The sequence below is a fragment of the Scardinius erythrophthalmus genome (assembly GCF_964197995.2).
Source record: "Scardinius erythrophthalmus genome assembly, chromosome: 8".
In the NCBI taxonomy this organism is placed as follows: domain Eukaryota; kingdom Metazoa; phylum Chordata; class Actinopteri; order Cypriniformes; family Leuciscidae; genus Scardinius; species Scardinius erythrophthalmus.
Window position 1 is genome coordinate 8,912,356 of NC_138228.1, and position 23,060 is coordinate 8,935,415.

The 23,060-nt window shown below is 38.5% G+C and overlaps 1 protein-coding gene across 1 annotated transcript in view; it reads right to left on the reverse strand.

Moving 5' to 3' along the window:
• Positions 1-23,060, reverse strand: part of necab2 (N-terminal EF-hand calcium binding protein 2) — a 95,826-nt gene that overhangs the window by 31,390 nt on the left and 41,376 nt on the right. The window contains exons 4-5 of the mRNA XM_081372068.1: positions 19,048-19,073; positions 18,633-18,730 (exon numbers count right to left, since the gene is read on the reverse strand). Of these exons, the coding sequence (XP_081228194.1) occupies positions 18,633-18,730; positions 19,048-19,073 (124 nt within the window). The remainder of the gene's footprint in view (positions 1-18,632; positions 18,731-19,047; positions 19,074-23,060) is intronic.

The following is a 23,060-nucleotide window of genomic DNA, read 5'->3' on the forward strand; positions in this document are numbered from 1 at the left end:
AATGGCATATTATAGTGGGACATGTAATTTGAATGATTTGTCCTAGCCTCTTTAAACGCAATTTTGCATATCACAAAATGTTGTTGCTAAGAAACATATTGACTGCTGTTGCTAGGATACGATTAATTGGCTCATGTCTGAACAGAGAATGTCCTGTGTTTTTGTCTTAAAATAGATGAAAGCTTACAGTTACACTAACATGTTTACAAAAAAATGTCACACCCTTCTATTTGTTGACGAGGCTAACTAATAAAGATACACAGATACTGTGCCAGATAATTATACAAGATTTATGCATCTGCTCGTCTCCATTATATTATCCAATACAATAAATTGCTATTTATCTAATTGTTATTGTCTTTTTTTATTTATTTTTATTTATGAGCACCCCCTTGACACAGTAATTACTGGGCTGGTCGAAACCATCTTAGGTTGACAGACACCCTATCTTTCTTTTATTTTGACATGCTGAAGAGCTACTCAAGTGACTTTTGTTATATTATATTGTAAATATACTATACATTTATTACAAATAAATGTATAATATTAAATATAGTATTATATTATGTAGTGCTGCAGAGCTCTTTCCCTTCCACTCTAAATAAAATTTTCTTTTAACTACAGTATATTACAAATATATATTTATAACAAATATAATATATTCAATTTGTCATACTGAAGAGTTAAAATTAAACTTTATTCACAAATTATGTGTGATTTTTTCTGTAATATTATGGAGGGGCATGGTCAAGTTTCTGTGTGTACTTTGAGATTAAATTCTGTGATCGAACCTGGTTAGGGTAAGGGTTGCACAGTCATTCGTAAGTTCTTACTCAAATTGGAACGTATAGTCCACACTAGAGGCTTAGTAACCACGAGCTAGTTTGTAACTAACTGTACTTTATTCGGTTGCACCATTTGTTCTTAAGGCAGAACGTAGCTAGGTAGTTCTCTGTAAAGTCATGCGTAGTCGCTTATGACATCTACCTTCAATGATCCAATAGCAGCATTCAAATATATGAGCAGAAGTTGTTTAAATGGTGTAAGCTTCAGTTTATTCTTCATTCTTTTGCCTCACATTACTAACAGTCAAAATAAGTTTTCATTAAATATAACAGTCAATTATTCAATCACGAATAACATAGGTATTTTTATATGTAAATAACATTCAGAAACTGTCTGAAAACATAAGAAATTACATTTATTTATGACAACATGGAGCGATGTGCACAGGGCATGCTGTTTAGGACAGGTTCGTGTTGAAGAGCTGCTAACAAAGTAATTTATTTACATAATGTTCTCTCTCTTAAAATGTATGCGAGTGTAAATGTCAGCATTATCATATATGTCTTAAGAAGTGAAGTCTGTCAGGTAAAACAAGAGCTTATTAAGGGCTTTTCCACCGGAGGAACCTTTTCATAGCTTCTATTACTAATGGCAGAAGTATATGCTTCTTGACGTGGAACTGGGAACGATTTTAGTTCTAGGAACGCTTTTTTGGGGGAACTAAATTAACTCCTACTTCAGAGTAGGGTCTAACCCAGCACAATAGGAAATTTTAAAAAAGCTGTGTAAACACAGTTTATAGCCTACATATTTACTCCACGAACATGGAAAGCAGCAATAGATGGACCGACACTTCCAGGCACTTCCATATCCAACGTGACTTTGAAGGGACCAAACAAAATATGATTTCCTATGTACCGGTATTTCTGCTCAGCTATTGCGACTTTTTCGTATACCGTAATGAAGACAGAGAATGGGAGCGCTGTGTGCTCAGGCTCTGGCTGAGCCGTTCTCAGTGTTGTCAAAATAAAAGTCAGCCACGCCATCAAAATTAAAGTCCAGCACAACAACCAGAGCCACTTCAACCTATAACTGAGCTCCATTAACTACTCAGTGTGAAAGCCCCAATTGATGCAGTTAAGTCAGTCTGCTATTTTATTCCAATCGTTACTCCAGAATATTTCATTTATACATAGAGTCACACTCCAACTAAGTTTGATGGTGCAACACAAAAATATTTAGTAGCGTGTAAGTTGTAAACTGTGCCCATTTACGTCAAAACAGGCCACATTGTTACTTATGCACATCCGGTGCAACCAGTCCTTGCTCTCTGCTGCTGCTGGTTCTTCTTCAAGTGCTAAATGAAAAGAGGGTTAAACAGTTCTCTAGAATAAGCCGAAAGGGTAAACAACTTGAAAAGAACATCCCTTCCAAAATTACAGGGCACAACAGAGACAAGCAAAGGTTTTCTCCCACCTACGATCTAAACCTGGGCTCAACCTAGTTAGACAAAGCTTCCGAGAATTGAGAGAAGAGATTCAATCACAATCGCATTAGCCAAGCCTGAAAACAGAAGTCATGGCATAATGCAGTTATTCAGCCAGGGACACATCCATTCACAGGCCCGAATCACAGTTGCTGAGACTTTACAAAACCAGGATTAAATCCCAGTCTGGTAGAAAATGAAGAGATGAGAACACAGACCTCCTATTGTAGAAGGATGATTGAGCTGTGCCTCCATTATTGTCTGAGAGTGTGTGGGAAATGGGTTGTCTAATGCTACAAGATAAAGATGTACACTTTGATTTCTGCTGGTCACTGCAGGTGTCTTGAGTATTTTTCAGTGTGCTGCTGAAGGTTTATCTAACTTTGGGCATCACAGTTTCAGGAACCCAAGCCTTTTTGGGAGGCTTTCATCTGTTCCAGTTACTGCATTTTCACTTTCATCTCCCCAGAGAGAACAGTTTAACCCAGAGTCCTTTGACAGACTCAGAGTTAGGATTTGATCCTTTAAGAACATATAGAGTGTGACACTGCAGCTTTGAAAGGCAGAGAATTTTAAGAGACGCATAGTCACGTAAATGTGCAATCTGACAGAGAAAGGTTGGAAGTACATTTATAGTTTTCGAGATTGTTCTTCCTTGTATTCAAGAAAGCAAAAAATATTCCTGTGAGAAAAACGCATTTCAGCTACACGACGGCTTTCTTTTAAGCCAATGCAAGGCAGTGATAAAAGTGAGCAACTCTCTTTTCCAACTTGCTTGGTTGAATTATGGATCAAAATTAATACATCAGTGTTTGTAAGAACTGTTAGTGACTTGAATTCTGTCGATTTAGTCATTCTGGCAAGAAGCACAAACAGCAAAGATCGCTTAGTAATAAAAGGAACATAAGCTGAATTTGCAGAGGCACTCAACAAATAATCTTTTCATCGCCAAATATCCATATCCCCATGTGAAAGAATTTACGTAAGAGAAAACACCATATCATCGAACCTTATTCACAAACATTATTAGATTGGATCACTTACTACATGTCAATTAAATCCTCTGTGGGTTTGACCTTTATTGGTTTGACATTTAGATTCCTGAGGGCATCTCTAGGGGATAGATTTCATGGCAGGCTTATATGGGAACTTATTAGTTAATTCTAGTTTACCTCAGAGAGTGCACAACAACATAAAACAACAACCAGTGAACTTGAAAGTGCAAATCTTTATTCACACCCCACAGGCAGTGGGAGGCATCTGAGAACAATGTTATTCTCGAGCTGCAGCCACCACCAGCAAACATGAACAGGGCTTCTAATTATAACCGCCTCTTGCAGTGTTTCCCAGGCAATTTTAATCAGGCGGATTGATGTTGGAGAATTATCATCACAAAAACAGGACTCGGTGTAACAGCGACAGCCTTCTCTTTCGACAATGAAGAAACACAGGTCCACCGATCTGTGTCACGGTGGGAGCGTTTTGTAACCGCATTGATTGAGACAGCAGTCAGGAAATCTAGCGCTCCAGCTGTGTTTCAATTGTGCCCACCTCTATAAGCCATAATGGTGATGAGGCAAGTATTTACCATCAGTGTCTCTTTTAGCCATCTTCTTCTTTTTTCCACACAATTCATGAGATTAAATGACACAGGCTACTTTCAATGAAAGAATGGTTGACCTTATCTGTCGAAATATACCGTGTCGCTCCAAACTTGCATGACTTTCTTCCGCGGAACACGAAAGGAGTAATTTTGGAGATGCTGTCGCTCTTTTCATTGCAACTACCAAATAATAGTAGTCCATATGACTTCGTTTCAAGTCTTCTATTGTCATAATACTCTGTGAGGGAGAGAAGCAATTTTAAGTCGGTATATTTACAAATCATCTTATCTAGAATTACAATTACGGCAGATGTCAGCATTTTTTGTGAATAAAGTCTATTCCTTACACAAAGCTATTCAATTGTTTTTCATATTTGAAATATTGTGCACAAGTCAACCTTTTTGAAGCTTAAAAGCTCCACTATATTCATCAAAATTTCAATGAAAGAGAGAAAGTAATGCAAGTTTGAACACCATGAGGGTGACAGAAGTTTTATTTTTGGATTAATTATTCATTTTACTTCAAAGTGGAATAAATCAGAGGAGGAAGGACTACTCATTGAGATCGTTCTTCACACAGGCAGTGAATTTCACCAGCAATGACGCTTAATGAAAAGCTGTGTAAGATTCGGGCAATAGAGTTCACGATTCTCCAGCCAACGCAATCAGCCATAAAACGCAGTCAGAGACAAACTGCTATGGTTGTGGATTGCAGTTCATAAAATGCAGCAGCAGAGAGATTTATAGAAGAAGCTTCAGAAGTTTAATGAACGAGTGAAGGCAAGCGCTGTGGCAGCACTTAGCTCTCACTGAGCAGGCGCAGGGTCCACCGCTGCGCTAGAGCGTATGAGCACAGCCCGCTATTCACACACTAGCAGTGGAGAGATGATGAGTCTCAGGACACTAATAAATGACAGAGGTGAGATCTAGCAAAATGCCTGGAGCTTCACATGCTTTTGAAATGACCACTTCACACCACAGATACAGGAAAGGGTTCGAGATGGAAATAGTGGAACATATTGGAAGCACGGCAAAAATCAGTGCTACTGTTTAAATCAGTGATGCACCTAAATGAAAATTCTTGGATGGAACCGAAAAGCAAAATTGAGGGTACACAGAGCTGGAAACCAAGTTCTTGATTTTTTATTTGATAGTTTAATTGCATACATTATTATAATCTTGTCATAATATTATTATAATATATTCTGCTGTGCTTTCCTCTTATCGTGTGAGTAGAGGTGCATCTGCCAGGGTTAAAATGAAAGTGTCAGACCACATGCCAACAGTCAGTGATTTAATATTCATTAAACTGATTGCTTATTGAATGATTGTAAACAAAACAATAAAATAAAAAACAAGTTATCATCAGGATTTGTGCAATACTGTTCAAAAGTTTGGGGTTGGTGATATAGTAAAAAACATTAACATTAATATTGTGGAATATTATTACAACTTAAAATAAATGTTTTCCATCATTATTTATTTATTTATTTATTTATTTATTCCTGTGATGACAAAACTGAATTTTCAACATCATTACTTCAATCTTCAGTGTCGCATGATCCTTCAGAAATCATTAAAATATTATCAATGTTGAAACCAGTTGTGATTCTTAATAACTTTGTGGAAACCATGACACATTTTTCAGGATTCTTCGATGAATAGAAAGTTCAAAAGAATATTTTGTAACAATGTAGATAAGTGTCTTTACTGTCACTTTTGATAAATTTAATACATCCTTTTCTTGCTGAAAAAGTATTAATTTCTTTAAAACAACAACAAACAATCTTCCTGAACTTCTGAATGGTAGTGTATTCATATTATTTTAATTTAAATACAAGGGATCAGAATTAAATTAAATTAAATTCAAACAATTCATATTACTGATGTAAAAGTCCTTGTTAATAATACATGTATTTTTTCAGTATGACTTGCTCATAAACATGTTATATAATACAGACATATATGGTGTAGCCTATTACTAGAAATTGATGATAATAATTAATGTTTGAAATGCCTGAATTTTTTATTTATTTAATTATATTTCATAACTTAACCATTTCATAGACCAAAGTGGCAGAGCAGATCCTTTCTGAGAACACTAATCTCACTATGAATTGCAATTAATGAAGTACTTGTTCTTGCCATTCCAAATCAAATTTCAAATCAACTTCCTGTGAAATGTCTGAAGTTCCAAAACATGAATTGAAATGGAATATTTCTTAAAATCTTTATTTTTGCTGGATTTTCTGAATTGGAGATTCAATAAACCAAGCACTTCAGAAAAACAATGATTGAATTTGATGAAGTTTCCTGTCAACTGATCTACAACAATTCAACTCAACAGTGGCCTTCCGATTCACTGGTATATCCCACTGCTCTCCTCTCATTATATTCCTATGTCTGTTTTTGCTTCAAAAACTGTCGTTTATCCAAATGCAGATGAAACAATGGGATGTAAATAAATGACTACCAACGAATGGAGTTTAAAGCCACTCATGTTACACAACACCATACTTCAAGTTTTGGAAGGCAATTCCATAACAGCAGCTTGAGACATTGAGCCAGTCTCATTAGCACACAGCCTGCACAAGGATAACATTATGGCAACATGCAAAATCTAAATTCCAGGCTCACCACCTCATAAATAATCATTCACACTGTGGAGAAAAGCAAAGGAGGAAAGAATGAATTTGCTTATTGTTTGGGGAAGTTTATTTAATCCTGTCCCCAGCGCTAGGCCTTTAGATCCCCTAACAGGCCAGAAAACAGCCCACTGTAAATGACAATAGTACAAGTGTATGAGCAGACTGAAGCCCTCCACACTAACTGAATCATCAGCAGTAACATTCCAATAAGCCCTGAATTAAATTACCTCTGAGCATAGTGGTAACGCACCATAGTAGGAGTAAATGTCTCTGTATACAGCAGCTTTATGTTCTGGAAAACACTTTTAGTTTAAAGTGCCTCTATTATGCTATTTTAAAGGTCCTAATTTTGTTTTGGATGTGTCCTACAAAATGATTACATGCATCCAAGGTAAAAAAAAAAAAAACACTTTCATTTTTTCAAAATATACATCGCAGCATCAACTCTAGTCACAGTTTCTGAAACAGTTTAATAAAGGATTCAGTCTCTCTAAACCCCTCCTTTCCACCAGCCTACTCTGCTCTGATTGGTCAGATGGCCTAGATAGCCAACTCCGGTCCTGGAGGGCCACTGTCCTGCAGAGTTTAGCTTCAGCCCTGATAAAAACTCACCTGCCTGTATCTATCTAGTAATCCTGAAAACACTGATTGCCTTGTTCAGGTGTGTTTAATTAGGGTTGGAGCTAAACTCTGCAGGACAGTGGCCCTCCAGGACCGGAGTTGGCTATCCCTGGCCTAGTCTGTTGTGATTGGTCTACCGCTTACAGCACATCTCGAAAACGAAATGCCTATTACCATATCTGAATATCAGCTCAAGAGGCTTCCTCAACACTTGATACACAGTAATACGAACAGTAACGATGGTTTTACCATAACATTTCCAACACGATTCCTCATCCTTTGGAAGTGCATGCAAAGTGGATTTGCGTTTGCAGTGCAGAAAACAGCGTCTTCTCAACATGTCGACAACACAAACCAAACTCTTCCAGGCCTCAGCTGCATCTACAGTGTTTGAGGGCCGGTCAAAGTAGACGGTCAATGAAGACCGTTGGCGGGCATGACAATGTGTTGGAATTACTGACGAATCACTTCAGGCAGTTCAGAATCGGTTCTTTCTTTTGGGAGACTAGCTCCATTTATCGTGCACTTTGATCTTTAAAACATTTTACATTCACAAACGGGTATATTACACACTGCATAAAATGTGATATCCGAAAAAGTATAATAGTATAATAACAATTTAAGGTCCATGATGCTACCTTTAACACTTTGCTCTTATTGTTATTATTCTACCTACATGTACTATAAGGCCAAAAGTATGTGGATATGCCATAAGTGGTTACCAGGGGAACTAGGTAACCTTTCTGCAACTAAAAGCAAATGAATGCAAGAGAGAGTGACTGAACACAGGAGGTGTGTAATAAATGTCTATAACAATGTCCAAACCCCCTTACCTCAGGTCAGAATGAAATGAAAGGGGAGAGAAGTTCTGTACCATCTGCGGCTAAGATTTTTTTTTCTTCACCTCTATTTGGGACCTCAGATGTTCACAGCATGAGTCTATGATAGAATGTACTTATTGACCGAGCTTACATTTTTTTTAAATAAGACACAGAGATTCACTGCATCCAAAATCTAATACCTCCTTACTATATAGTATGTGAAAAACAGTACGCCAAACAAGTAGTGAGTTTATTTATTTGTTTATTTGTTTATTTAAAAGGATCCCCATTAGCTGACGCCGAGACGACAGCTAGTCTTCCTGGGGTCCAAACAATACATACAAAACCCAATAATTCCAATCACAATTACTTCCAAATATATCATATATAAATACACATAAGAGAACAAGAAAAAATAACAAAACAAAAAGTACTGATTAAAATAATAATAAAATAATGAAAAACAACATAGCACATGATACAACCTCACTCAATCAATCCAGACGATATTATGATGTTGAAAACAAATACAGTCTTATTCTTTTTTTAAAACCAGTTTTTCCCTTGATTTCACGAACCCCAACTGGAAGATTGTTCCAAAACACAATTGACCTATAAAACACGGTCCTCTTCATAGAGTCAGATTTAGGTAGGGGTAAAGAAATCTGTAGACTATTCGCCCCTCTTGTGTAATGTGAATGCATATCTGAATAGTAAATTATATTATCATAAAGAAATTTAGGAGTCTGAGTGTTAATAATTCTATGAAAGTATACTAACATATTAACAGATAGTCTATGCTTGACCATCAGCCAAGCAAGACGTTCATGCATCTCTGCAACACTCGTTCTCGAAGAACAACCAAGAACCAGTCTTGCAGCCTTGTTTTGAGCCACTTGTAATTTTTTTAAATGACTACTTGATGCAGCAGACCATACAACAGAACAGTAATCCAAATGACACAAAACCAATGTACAAACAACACGACTAAACAGCTGTGAATTTAGAAACTGTGCACATTTACGCATTACTGCAACAGCTCTACCCATTTTAGCAACAACTTTGTTAATATGATCAGACCATGACAATGTGGAATCAAGCCAAAGTCCAAGAAGCTTCACCTTTTTTACTTGCTGTACATTTTGACCATTTACTTGTATATTAATTTTAGGATTATCAGATAATCTATACTTAGAACCAAATATTATACTCATAGTTTTTGAAATATTTAGAACAAGTTTATTTGTTTTGATCCAGTTATACAATTTGCTAATCTCACAAGACAGAACCTGATTAAGCTCTGAACATGTAGGGGCTGCATAATAAAGAGTAGTATCATCAGCAAACATAGTCAATGTAGCCTTACTGAGTATATACGGCATATCATTTGTAAAAATTGAAAATAACAAAGGTCCGAGGCAACTTCCTCGAGGAACACCACAATCCAGGGACTTGCTACAAGATAATGCACCATTAAAATAAACTCTTTGCGACCTCTCTGACAAATAGCTCTTAAACCACTTGATTGCTGAGGAAGTAAAACCATAACTAATAAGTTTGGAAATCAAAATTTCATGGTCGATCACATCGAAGGCAGCACTGAAGTCTAATAGTAGTGTACCCACCAGCAATGAGTTATCAATTGATGTCAACCATGGAATACATCGTATTCGAAAAACAATACAATAAATGCAAAGTCCCTGGATGACCAACTACTTCCGCCGAGATTCTGGAGTGCGCTCTCCATGGACACTTTACTATCCCATGAGGCCACGTGAGAGGATTTATGAATGCAAGTGAAGCGATGCAACTGACGCTGGTAGGTCATGTGACAATAACAAGGCGGCTGTAGTAAGTCCAAGTTTCAAACATACTACCCACATTCATATTAAACACTTTTTTAACAAAAATGTAGTACATTCAAATTCAAATGTAGTACCTACTCAGACAGTATGTGATTTCGGACTCAGGGATTGACTTCTCATTTCAGCATGGAAATCATCAAGAAATACAATAAACAAAGCTGTTTTGGTATAGGACAGAATGTGACCAAAAAAAAAAAAAAAGTTTTTTTGTTTTGACTTGCATGAAGTGCCTGTTATCATAGATTATAGACAATATATTTAAGTTTATTGCAAAATATTCTCATATATACATGGTTTGGAGTCAGTAAGATTTTTAAAATAACTTAATACTTTTATTTTATTCAGCAAGGATGCCATTAAAATGATCATAGGGGAAAATAAAGTAATTTACAACGCTACAACAAAATCTATTTCAAATAAATGCTATTCTTTTGAACGTTCTATTAATCAAAGAATTAATTAATTCAACATTGATGATAAAAGGAATATAAGCACATTAGAATCATTTCTGAAGGATCATGTGATCAAGACACTAAAGACTGGATTATTGGATGCTGACAATTTAGCTTTGCCATCACAGCAATAAACTATGTTTTAAAATATATTCAAATAGAAAACAAATAAATAATAATAATATTTGACAACATAACTGTTTTTACAGTATATGTGATCAAATGAACGCAGCCTTGGTGAGCATAAGTGACTTCATTCAAGAGCATTAGAAAATCTTTCCAAATCCACAATTTTAAACGGTAGTGTATAAATATAAGTAGTGAATCACAATGGCTTGTGGCTACAGAAAATAATATCACCACTTCACAAACTCAGAGAGTATGGTATGACTATTAGTTTTACAATGGATGAAATAAATAAGAAACCCAGCTGATGCTCTCCATAGGCTTAAATATTTGCCTAGCATACAGTGTCACAGGAATAGCAGGGGTTTACAGTAAAGCTGCAGGAAACTGTATTTTAGAACCTCAGAGACCAAACCGAACACTGTCCAATCCTCAATCTAATCCTGTCAAGTTAGAAAGAACTGGAAAATTGATATAAAACAGTCCCCAGTCCACCCCCTACCTGCCAAAATCTCTTCCAATAAGCATAATTACTGTTTGCCATGTGACAGGCTCATTAATATCAACTCTGGCATCAAACAAAGGCTTCAGAGTGCACAGCACAGCCAACCTGTTCAAAACGCGACAGCTCCCAGCTTGGCATCCTAATGAATTCCTGCATTTACATTTTAAACAACAGACAGTCCTACAATAACTGCTTTTTCATCCTCTGACAAGTGTGCTCACTTTAGCGCATGAAAAAACACACATATGGCACGTCACTTGAAGCAGGCTGAAATGAGCTGAAAGACATGCGGAGAACGAAAAAACGGAATCCGAACAGACCGATTAGAAGAGATGATAATAAATTATGAGAAACTTAGTCATTGTTTAAACTGCTCAAACAAAATCGTATCCTCAAACAGAAAAAAGAAACAAACTACAGGGAGTGAACTGAAGAGTAAAAGCTCTCTATTTGAAGACTTAGCAAAAGGAACAGTGTGTGAATGTCTGGGCAAAGTCCAAGCGCTTTAACCAAGAAGCAGCTAATGAGAGGAGCTCATTAAAATTGTGTGTGCAGGACAGGCAAAGGAAAGATGAAATGTGTTTAATGAATTCTTGCTTTTCTTTTGTACCCATCATCTTCCCTCCAATGGCATCCTGCTTCAGCCACTTCCAGTTGCTAAATGGCCAATTAAAAACATGTTCTTGATGTGTTAAAATTGAGCATGCTATGACAGGGGTGATGATGAGCCTTGCTCGTTTTATTGAAAAACAACCGCCGTTATTTTTGTCGTTTATTTGCATGATAGGATTTGGTTAAGTATGGCACTTCATATTATTCTGGCTTGCTTGATCTTCACTTTCTTCAGTTTTTGATTTCAGTAAATGCTGTCAGTTGAAGAATTATCTCAAAGTATGCAGCAGGAAAAGATTCTATGACACATTTAATTGGCATCATTCTTCATATTTACAATAATAATAAATCATATATTCTGTAAGAGACAGAGAAAGCGCACAATAGGAAACTATGTCATTTAGACCATCTGGCAGCCTATATGTGTGATCGGTGATCTGTAGCTGATATTAAGATGTAGATGTATCTTTTGTACGCTCCCCGCAACATTGTGCATTAGATTTGTTCCATTCGCCCAAAAATATGCGGAGGACAAGCGGCAAGCCGGTTACGTCAAGATGATGTGCGAACGACAAAGCAGTTGCATGTAGGCTACAGATAACATGAGTCCGCTGACAGTGTGTGCGAGTGTTTTCGTCTCAGTCAGTGGCTCTGATCTACTTCCTTTGCTCTCTCGCTCTGACAGGTTGAGATAGTAGGAGAGAGCTGTCCTCTTTTCTGACATCAGTACTCTTATACTGAGCTCATTTGTTCAGTGGGATGTCAGCAATTGCAGCTGAGAGACTTAATGAGAAGCAAGGTAGAGAGCATTCCCAAAAGACAAACTGCTAAAAACGTGCATTGAATAGGCCACAGTTATAGAGTATGTGAGCAGTGTGGAATAGGAGTAAAGTTGTTCACTTGTGGCTATTTTTATGGAACAAAATAAACCATTACATAGACAGACCAATAACTGGATTGATAATAATAATAATAATAATAGTTATTATAATTTCAAGTTATTTATTAATTCTGATTACAATTATTTGTGTCAGTCAGAAATGATAATATTTATTTTATTTAAAAAACGATTATTTATATCATTTTTAAACATTTGTTTGATGATCACAGTGCATGAAAATCTGAGAATAAAACTATATTTTAAAGTTTGTTCTGCATATCAGTTATCGGATACTTGCATAAACAAAAATAACCTCTATCGGTATTGTTAATAAAAAGGCAATATCAGTTGATATCTGCTAGTATGGAGCAAACCATAATAAAAATAATAGTAAATAGTAATAGTAAAAATAGTATTTATACATTTAAAACATTTTTACATATTTAAACACATTTTTTCTACAGTTCTTAATGTGTGAAAATCAGAATAATTTTAAATTGGTTCTGCATATTGGTTATGGTATATTTACATAAACATAAAAATAGCCTGACTGTACTGTATTGTTGATAAAAGGGCAATATTGTTCATTCTAGAATGCTTTGAGCGAATAGGGGGAAAATTGCTCTCTATAATCTATAAAAGATTTTACCGCAATGGCTACACCTCAGATAAATTCACCATGGCATATTTAAAGCATCTGATCCTATTAGAGACCATAAAAAGAATTATCTAGTCTATACACGGCACTTTAACACAGTACACATATCTGGGAAATGAGGCAGATTTAATTCCACCATTGTTACACTAGAAGCGTGTCCCTCCATACACATGATCACACAACTTAAACTGCACATAAGCTACAGTGCAAATTGATGCCTGGTGTGCAAGAACATGAATATTTCATGGGCTGTATGAAAAAACACATTTACATTAATAATTAGCAGCAGCCTTTAACCTTTTCCAGAGAACAGAGCACTATATTTTGAGTGATGAAGAGGTGTGAGAGGACTCAACATAACACTTTTCAATATCAGTTGCTGTGGCAAACATCTCTTTGATTTAAGGACATCTGATTATTCGTCATCGGACAGACATCATGGCTCTGCTACTCAGCTAGTGGAAGGGTTTGAATCTCCAGAGACGTGGCAGTAATGGAGAAGAAAGTGGATAAACAAAAGCTGTAGCCCATGTTACTCAGTGTAATGTCAAAGGTTCATGTCTAGTAATGTAGAAAGAGAGATAAATAAAAAAAAAATTACAGATACTCTCAGTCCACTCTCATACTGTGTCCGTGCTTTACTTGGCAGGCAGCAGACAAAGCTTGATGCCACTATTCTTGTTGGCAGATAAAAAGTACACAAACTAACTGGTCACGTTTTGTCTGAATGTAAATGACTTAATGTAAAGTGTGAGATATTACTTAATTGTGAGTAGATGTTAAAAGCCAACATTCCTAGATCTTTAACATACTGATCTCCTAGGATTTGTCAGTCCCAATATATTCTGAAACAATGCCATCTTCATTGCAGGAGAGGCAGCCTGTGGTTTTGCTACTACCCCGTATATTAGATGACAGTTGCTGTTACACTAACACTTTGCACAGCATCTGGTATATTTCACATTACCACAACTACTGCGATGACAATGTCTGTCTCACTTAGTCTGTCTCCATCTCATCGACTCAAATACACACATTCATACACAAACACATCCAGTGCAACAAGGAAAACATTTACAGGCCTTATGAAGAGCTGCTTTGTTGTTTATGTTTGAGTGTTTCTACTGTCACCTTATTGATTATCTAGTTCTGTCATGAAACTCTAGATGGCGCAGGCTGATAGGTCGACACATTTAGTAGCAATCATGTAATTATCTACATTGCACAGCTGATTGGTTGTTGGATTAGCGGCAATTGAGCTCCTGCTCAACATTCAAACAAATACCAGTAGTGCTGCTGTTAGCAGTCTGCAGCGCGCTTCAGAAACCCTCCACCTTCCCCAGCTCCACCTGTGTAGATCTGCTACGGGGTTATTTCATGTGTTACATGTGCAGCAGCAGCAGCATGTCTTACATGCTCACAGCAATGTCTGTAAATTAATTGGCAGTAAACAAAACAACAACCGCCTGAGGTCTGAGTATTTCACAATCTGCTCAGTTACTGGGATTTTCACGCACAACCATTTCTAGGGTTTACAAAGAATGGTGTGAAAAGGGAAAAACATCCAGTATGCGGCAGTCCAGTGGGTGAAAATGCCTTGTTGATGCTAGAGGTCAGAGGAGAATGGGCCGACTGATTCAAGCTGATAGAAGAGCAACTTTGACTGAAATAACCACTCGTTACAACCGAGGTATGCAGCAAAGCATTTGTGAAGCCACAACACGCACAACCTTGAGGCGGATGGGCTACAACAGCAGAAGACCCCACCGGGTACCACTCATCTCCACTACAAATAGGAAAAAGAGGCTACAATTTGCACGAGCTCACCAAAAATGGACAGTTGAAGACTGGAAAAATGTTGCCTGGTCTAATGAGTCTCGATTTCTGTTGAGACATTCAGATGGTAGAGTCAGAATTTGGCGTAAACAGAATGAGAACATGGATTCATCATGCCTTGTTACCACTGTGCAGGCTGGTGGTGGTGGTGTAATGGTGTGGGGGATGTTTTCTTGGCACACTTTAGGCCCCTTAGTGCCAATTGGGCATCGTTTAAATGCCACGGCCTACCTGAGCATTGTTTCTGACCATGTCCATCCCTTTATGACCACCATGTACCCATCCTCTGATGGCTACTTCCAGCAGGATAATGCACCATGTCACAAACCTTGATTCATTTCAAATTGGTTTCTTGAACATGACAATGAGTTCACTGTACTAAAATGGCCCCCACAGTCACCAGATCTCAACCCAATAGAGCATCTTTGGGATGTGGTGGAACGGGAGCTTCGTGCCCTGGATGTGCATCCCACAAATCTCCATCAACTGCAAGATGCTATCCTATTAATATGGGCCATCATTTCTAAAGAATGCTTTCAGCCCCTTGTTGAATCAATGCCACGTAGAATTAAGGCAGTTCTGAAGGCGAAAGGGGGTCAAACACAGTATTAGTATGGTGTTCCTAATAATCCTTTAGGTGAGTGTATATTAATGTAGAAAGATAAATTTTAACTGCGTAAGAAAAATAATTTATATTGTTTTTGAACTAAAGCCAAAAGTACTGATTAAATAAAATTGTGTGTGTATATATATATATATATATATATATATATATATATATATATATATATATATATATATTGTAACAAGGTATGATGTTATGGGAAGAAGGAGGCGGGAACCGGCGAACACTTAAACATTTTAATAACCAAATAAACAAATACAAAAATGAAAGTAAAAGCCAGCAGCCCCTCACGGACGACTGCTGGCAACACACAAAACAGAAACAACACATCCAAATAAAAATCAGGCCTGTCCTCTCTCGCTCTTCACTGTCGTCGCTCCTCCTTTATGCCTCCGCTCCTCCGTGAGAGATGCGAGACCGGTGCGTCTCACAGGTGTGGCTCATCATAATCACGCCACCGGCCTCGCGCCGTCCTCCCACGGCCCTCGACCTCGTCCTGCTCGCCACATACCCCCATTGCCCCTCGCAGGCCGGGGGGTACTCCCGAGGCTGCGCCTACCCCCCCCCCCCCTCCCCGGGGGGACCGATCACGGCGGCTGCGGTACCTGGGGGTATGGACAGACGAGGCGAGAGGAAAGGAGACGGAAGCATGAGGAGCGACAGAGACGAGAGAGGGGAGAGAGGAAAAAAAACAACAAAAAAAAAAAACTTGATCCGGTTCCCACAACGCGCTGCCATCCGGCCCGCCACCCGGCCCGCCACCCGCTGGGCGATCTTCTCCGCGGTGCCTGGCGGTGACGCTGGATAGACCTCGGTGGACGGCACGACACTCCTCCGCTGCCTGGTGGACGGCGACGGCTCCTCCGGGTTCAGGCAGTCGGCAGGAGTCCCCCGTTCCCTGCTCCTCCCCGTCATGGCGGATGGCAGCAGGCTCTGGCCCACGGCGAACGGCGACGACTCCTCCGCTCCCTACCGGACGGCAGCCGCCCCTCCAGCACCCAGGCGGCCAGCAGCGAGCTCGACCGTCCCCCCGGCAACTCACTCCAGCGCACCGCCTCGAGCGTCCATGGCGACGGAAACTGCCCGCCATGCTCGATGGCACCGCGGATTCCCAACAGCGGCAAGGGCTCTTTGACAGCGCGTTCCTCCTCCTTCCCGGGTTTCGGCACCAATGTAACAAGGTATGATGTTATGGGAAGAAGGTGGCGGGAACCGGCGAACACTTAAACATTTTAATAACCAAATAAACAAATAAAAAAATGAAAGTAAAAGCCAGCAGCCCCTCACGGACGACTGCTGGCAACACACAAAACAGAAACAACACATCCAAATAAAAATCAGGCCTGTCCTCTCTCGCTCTTCACTGTCGTCGCTCCTCCTTTATGCCTCCGCTCCTCCGTGAGAGATGCGAGACCGGTGCGTCTCACAGGTGTGGCTCATCATAATCACGCCACCGGCCTCGCGCCGTCCTCCCACGGCCCTCGACCTCGTCCTGCTCGCCACATATATATATATATAAAATTGTACTAAAGCCAAAAATACTGATCAAATAAAATTATACATTTCATTTAAAAATCACGGGCTGTGTAGCATAAATCCAGAGAAGGAGCGTGACGCATAAACAGTTTTCAGTATTTAGTATAAAACTGTTTCATGTAAATGGTCCCAGACACAAAGAATAATCAACATAACAAGGAACAGGTGCAAAACTAATTAGAAACCATGGTAACAAATGAACGAAAACTCAGACAGAACATGACAATTTTGTGACAGTCATGAAAATTCTGTGTATCGTTTTAACTACTCATTAAAATAATAAAATAAAATAAACGTTTTTATTTCTTACTATTAAAAACTAAGGCTGTCAATAGAACAATAGATGAATCTAATAATCTCTAACCAGTTTTTAGAAATAATGAAACCGTAAAATTATAAAATTCTGTTTTGCATTAAACAGATTAAATAATATCTCAAACACATTAACTTTGAAAGGTGTATGCATCCTTTGCATCCCCATCAACATTCATCTACACAGTCTAAAAACTTTACATTATGGTCAGGTAAGAATCTTATGTCTGAAGATGCAAAAACACAAGCAGAGCATTGCTGCGTTTGCAAAAGAAAGGAGAATTCAAAGAGAAAATTGTGTAATTGTGAGTGGCTTTGGTAAGAAATCACTGTCGAGAACAGAAAGGCAAATGTAGGGGGTAGTGAAGAATCACAGGGTGTAATAATTTACTTTGTGAAATCAATGAAGGTTTGTTTGCAATCAGCCAGTCACATTAAAACACAAGTGTTTAAGAGTGTCTTGGAGCCCAGAATCCATCGCTGTAAAGCTTACACGCACACAGACGAAACAAACACTAATAACTGTACCCCAAATGGGCCATACATTTTTAAAGAGTAAACTCAGTTTGTATTGGGACAGGGTTTTTTTTTTTTACAACTATCACTCATCCAGGTATTTAAGACCTCTAACCTGCAGTATTAACAAGAACCTTAGTAACATCAATTACATTCTCCAGCGTGCCGGTGGGAAGTGTAAAATACAAGGAGGAGGGAGGAATACGCTCAAAGATTGATACAAGACGAGCTGGAGGAAAAAAAACAGAGACTGGGTTTTAATCGCTTCTATAAATCAGATTACACACTCGGTTAGAAACGGAAAGGAAGAGAGAGGCACATATTTGTGATGGCCACAGCTCAGTAATCTGCAGCCCTGTCTAACTGAGCACCAGCTTGCTAATGAGAAGAAAACCACAAACAGAATATGCAAGCCAAGCTTTGAAACGAGAGGTTATATTTAGACGAGTAGGAGAGACTGCATTAACATGCTCACACTCCTCTCTCGAAATCTATTCCTCATCTGAGGAGGGATTTACAGTTATATTCTTATTGGAGATGGTTTTCTCTTTATAGACCCCCAAAGACACATCTGATACAAGCTATGATTTAGGAGCAGAGCTAAACCAGCAATGCTTTAATAAAAATTTGCTTGTTTTCAAAAATCTGAATGTATGTTATTGGACCATGTATTGACAAAAACATAGAAGGAGAGATACACTGAAGCAGAGACACACTTGAGTCAGTTTTTGGCACATTACTAACCTTCTTGGTGAAGTCCATGGCTTTGAGAATCGCCAGGTTGAGTGTCTCTAGGGAGGCCAGCACACCTTCGTAATCTCCCATGTGGTTGGCAAAGTAGTCTGATGAACAGAGAGAGATGAGGCAGAACTGAATTATGAAATATTTTCTCCATGGGAGAACGAAAACATGGAAGCAAAATAAAATTGCCTCAAAAACAAAATTGCCCAAGATATTACAAAAGAGAAATTGTGCACAATCCATAGACTTATGTTGTAACTGACACTAGGTTGAATGACTAGAGTAATATTGCTTGGTCCATATATTGTTAATCAGTAAATATGCTACACAACTGTATTTAAATAAAAATGCTTGTTTGCAAAGCATATTCAATTCGTTGTCACTAACACACACTGACAGTTTATTTTCTGATACTCACCACATAGTTCCTTGGTGTCGACATTACTAACACATCACAGGAAATGGGTAGCATACAGAAAGACAGAACAGAAGAGGGAGGAAAGGAAAGGGATAAGAAACAGGGGGGAAAATCCAGCATAAATCACAAATTATATTATGTCCTACAAAAGAAACTCACTAAAGTATCAATCTATATACATGGATCGTCAATACAATACAAAAAACTTAAGCATATGTTATTTTTGAAACAAGATCCTCAGAAGACCATAAAGTTTACAGCTTCAACATAATGAATTATGAACTGATAAACTGACAGATGCATATATTGAATATAATGTTTCTATCTGTTTGATTTTACTTTTAATGTTTTAAGTATTTTGTGTATAACTCAAGTGTTATACAAAATATAATACAAAAGTTGGTTATGTATTTTGTTCTATTGCCAGTAGTTAGCATCTATCAAGTTATAAATAAAAAAATTAAATAAAAAAACAATCAAATGAGGTAAAGTATCTAAGATTTCTAAGTATTTAATAGACAGAATTTTTTTATTCATATACAGTGAGGAAAATAAGTATTTGAACACCCTGCTATTTTGCAAGTTCTCCCACTTAGAAATCATGGAGGGGTCTGAAATTGTCATCGTAGGTGCATGTCCACTGGGAGTGACATAATCTAAAAAAAAATAAAAATCCAGAAATCACAATATATGATTTTTTAACTATTTATTTGTATGATACAGCTGCAAATAAGTATTTGAACACCTGTCTATCAGCTAGAATTCTGACCCTTAAAGACCTGTTAGTCTGCCTTTAAAATGTCCACCTCCACTCCATTTTGGAGTCCACTCCACTCCAACTCCACATCCTAAATTAAATGCACCTGTTTGAGGTCGTTAGCTGCATAAAGACACCTGTCCACCCCATACAATCAGTAAGAATCCAACTACTAACATGGCCAAGACCAAAGAGCTGTCCAAAGACACTAGAGACAAAATTGTACACCTCCACAAGGCTGGAAATGGCTACGGGGAAATTGCCAAGCAGCTTGGTGAAAAAAGGTCCACTGTTGGAGCAATCATTAGAAAATGGAAGAAGCTAAACGTGACTGTCAATCTCCCTCAGACTGGGGCTCCATGCAAGATCTCACCTCGTGGGGTCTCAATGATCCTAAGAAGGTGGTCAATGACCTGAAAAGAGCTGGGACCACCGTTTCCAAGGTTACTGTTGGTAATACACTAAGACGTCATGGTTTGAAATCATGCATGGCACGGAAGTTTCCCCTGCTTAAACCAGCACATGTCAAGGCCCGTCTTAAGTTTGCCAATGACCATTTGGATGATCCAGAGGAGTCATGGGAGAAAGTCATGTGGTCAGATGAGACCAAAATAGAACTTTTTGGTCATAATTCCACTAAACGTGTTTGGAGGAAGAAGAATGATGAGTACCATCCCAAGAACACCATCCCTACTGTGAAGCATGGGGGTGGTAGCATCATGCTTTGGGGGTGTTTTTCTGCTCATGGGACAGGGCGACTGCACTGTATTAAGGAGAGGATGACCGGGGCCATGTATTGCGAGATTTTGGGGAACAACCTCCTTCCCTCAGTTAGAGCATTGAAGATGGGTCAAGGCTGGGTCTTCCAACATGACAATGACCCGAAGCACACAGACAGGATAACCAAGGAGTGGCTCTGTAAGAAGCATATCAAGGTTCTGGCATGGCCTAGCCAGTCTCCAGACCTAAACCCAATAGAGAATCTTTGGAGGGAGCTTAAACTCCATGTTTCTCAGCGACAGCCCAGAAACCTGACTGATCTAGAGATCTGTGTGGAGGAGTGGGCCAAAATCCCTCCTGCAGTGTGTGAAAAAGTACAGGAAACGTTTGACCTCTGTAATTACAAACAAAGGCTACTGTACCAAATATTAACATTGATTTTCTCAGGTGTTCAAATACTTATTTGCAGCTGTATCATACAAATAAATAGTTAAAAAATCATATATTGTGATTTCTGGATTTTTTTTTTTAGATTATGTCACTCACAGTGGACATGCACCTACGATGACAATTTCAGACCCCTCCATGATTTCTAAGTGGGAGAACTTGCAAAATAGCAGGGTGTTCAAATACCTAATTTCCTCACTGTAAGAATTATTCTGCTGTGATATACAGTGTTACAAAAACTACTCATACTGGCAAAAGAAAAGGAGAAAATATTAGATTGAGAGAAACAAGCTACAGAAAACCATTAGTTTACTGATTCCTGTTGCCATTTCGGGGATTCATCCCATCTCTTAGGATGCTCTTGCACTTTTCATCGCTCAGTTCTTTATACTTTCCCTCACTTGGTAAAATGGAGATGGCATCAGTATAGGGTTGCATAAAATAGATATACAGTACATGACATTTACAAGTGTAGGGTGGGAACTGAGAGTGAACATGGCAAACAATCTTCTCTCCTTTCACTGGTACTGAGCTCTCAACGCCTTGCCTGTCAAACAGGCTACGTTCACACTGTCAGTTTTTGGGATTGACAACCGCATTTACTGGTGTGAGTCTCAAAATGTCCTGATCACATAGCAACTTACAGTAGCGTCTTGAATACTGTCTTTATGAACGTGCAACGGGAGTCAAGCTCGTATTCTCTTACCAATAACCATAGCGATGGTGACCAAAGTAATATAAAAAATGGCAACATCCATAAAACTGAAAAGTCTTATCACTTTTAGCATGACAAGAGTCCAATCAAGCCACCAGTTAATCAGTCAAATCTTCATTAAAGCATTTGAGTCATTTGAGTTGTGTAAAACACAAAACTGATGGGAGCAGCTCCGGTGGAGAGGTGGACAGTGATTGGATCTAGAACCTTTAGATGACACACAGCTCATATCTCGCTGTAAACCTGCAACACACGGTAGACACGCACTTGTTCCTCGAAGAGCGGCTCTCCCACAAATAACCGTACTGTGTGTGAACACAACTGTATTAAGACTCAAATACAGGACTGACAACTGTATCTTGCTGCTGTGTGATCATAAGAGTACGTCCAAATCAGCAGAGGACAGAAGAGATGAGAAGACTCTGCTTTGTATAATACCATGTGAACATTATGAGCCTTATTATCTGTTAGTGGCCTGTCTACTTCAAACCCATTAGCACTGTGCTAGATAAGCTAAATAGTGATCATCTTCATTAGTGTTATTATTTTCTGTCCAGTATGTTGATGGATGGATGGAGTCAACATGAAATTGAGCCTATTTCCTTTATTAATGCATGTTCTAGGTCTCGGTGTGAATGATTCAGCTGTGCATGTTATTAAAAAGAATAAAATGTCTTTGTAATATTTAATCAAAATATAATAACTGGTTCTTACCCTCAAATGACTTTCCTGACGCCACTTAGGCTGCCAGGGCTACTAAATCATGTTAACCAATAGCTATTAAAGCACTGTTTTAGCAAACTTGCATTCAGTCCGGCTCTATTCTGGTATGTAATGCCCACTTTTCACAATCCAAATGATTCTCAATCAATAAAATTCTTTATGTAAATGTGTGAAATTAAAGAAGTAAAATGATTTGCAAACAGACGTTGGCCTTGACTTTTTTTGACCAATGAGATTTCATAATGGGAGGAGCTAACCATGACTCAACACAAATAACAAAATGCCCTGTAGTTAGTCATGGTCTCATCTAGTTAGTACCCACATACTCATTCCTGCTCCTGGAGAGCCACTGTCCTGCAGAGTTTAGTTCCAACCCTAATTAAACACACCTGAATCAGCTCATCAAGCTCTTCAGAATCACTTAAGTATTCAAAGGCAGGTGTGCTGAAGCAGGTTGGAACTAAACTCTGCAGGACAGTGGCTCTCCAGGAGCAGGAATGAAGACCTCTGAGTTAGTACAAACATTTCCACAGTTGTTCATGGTTAGAGCACTGTAAAAAATGATGAATATCTGCTTGAAATTCAGATAAATGGAGGACAAAAGATGCAAAAGGATGTTTCATTTCAAATCTACAACATGAGTGTAAATGA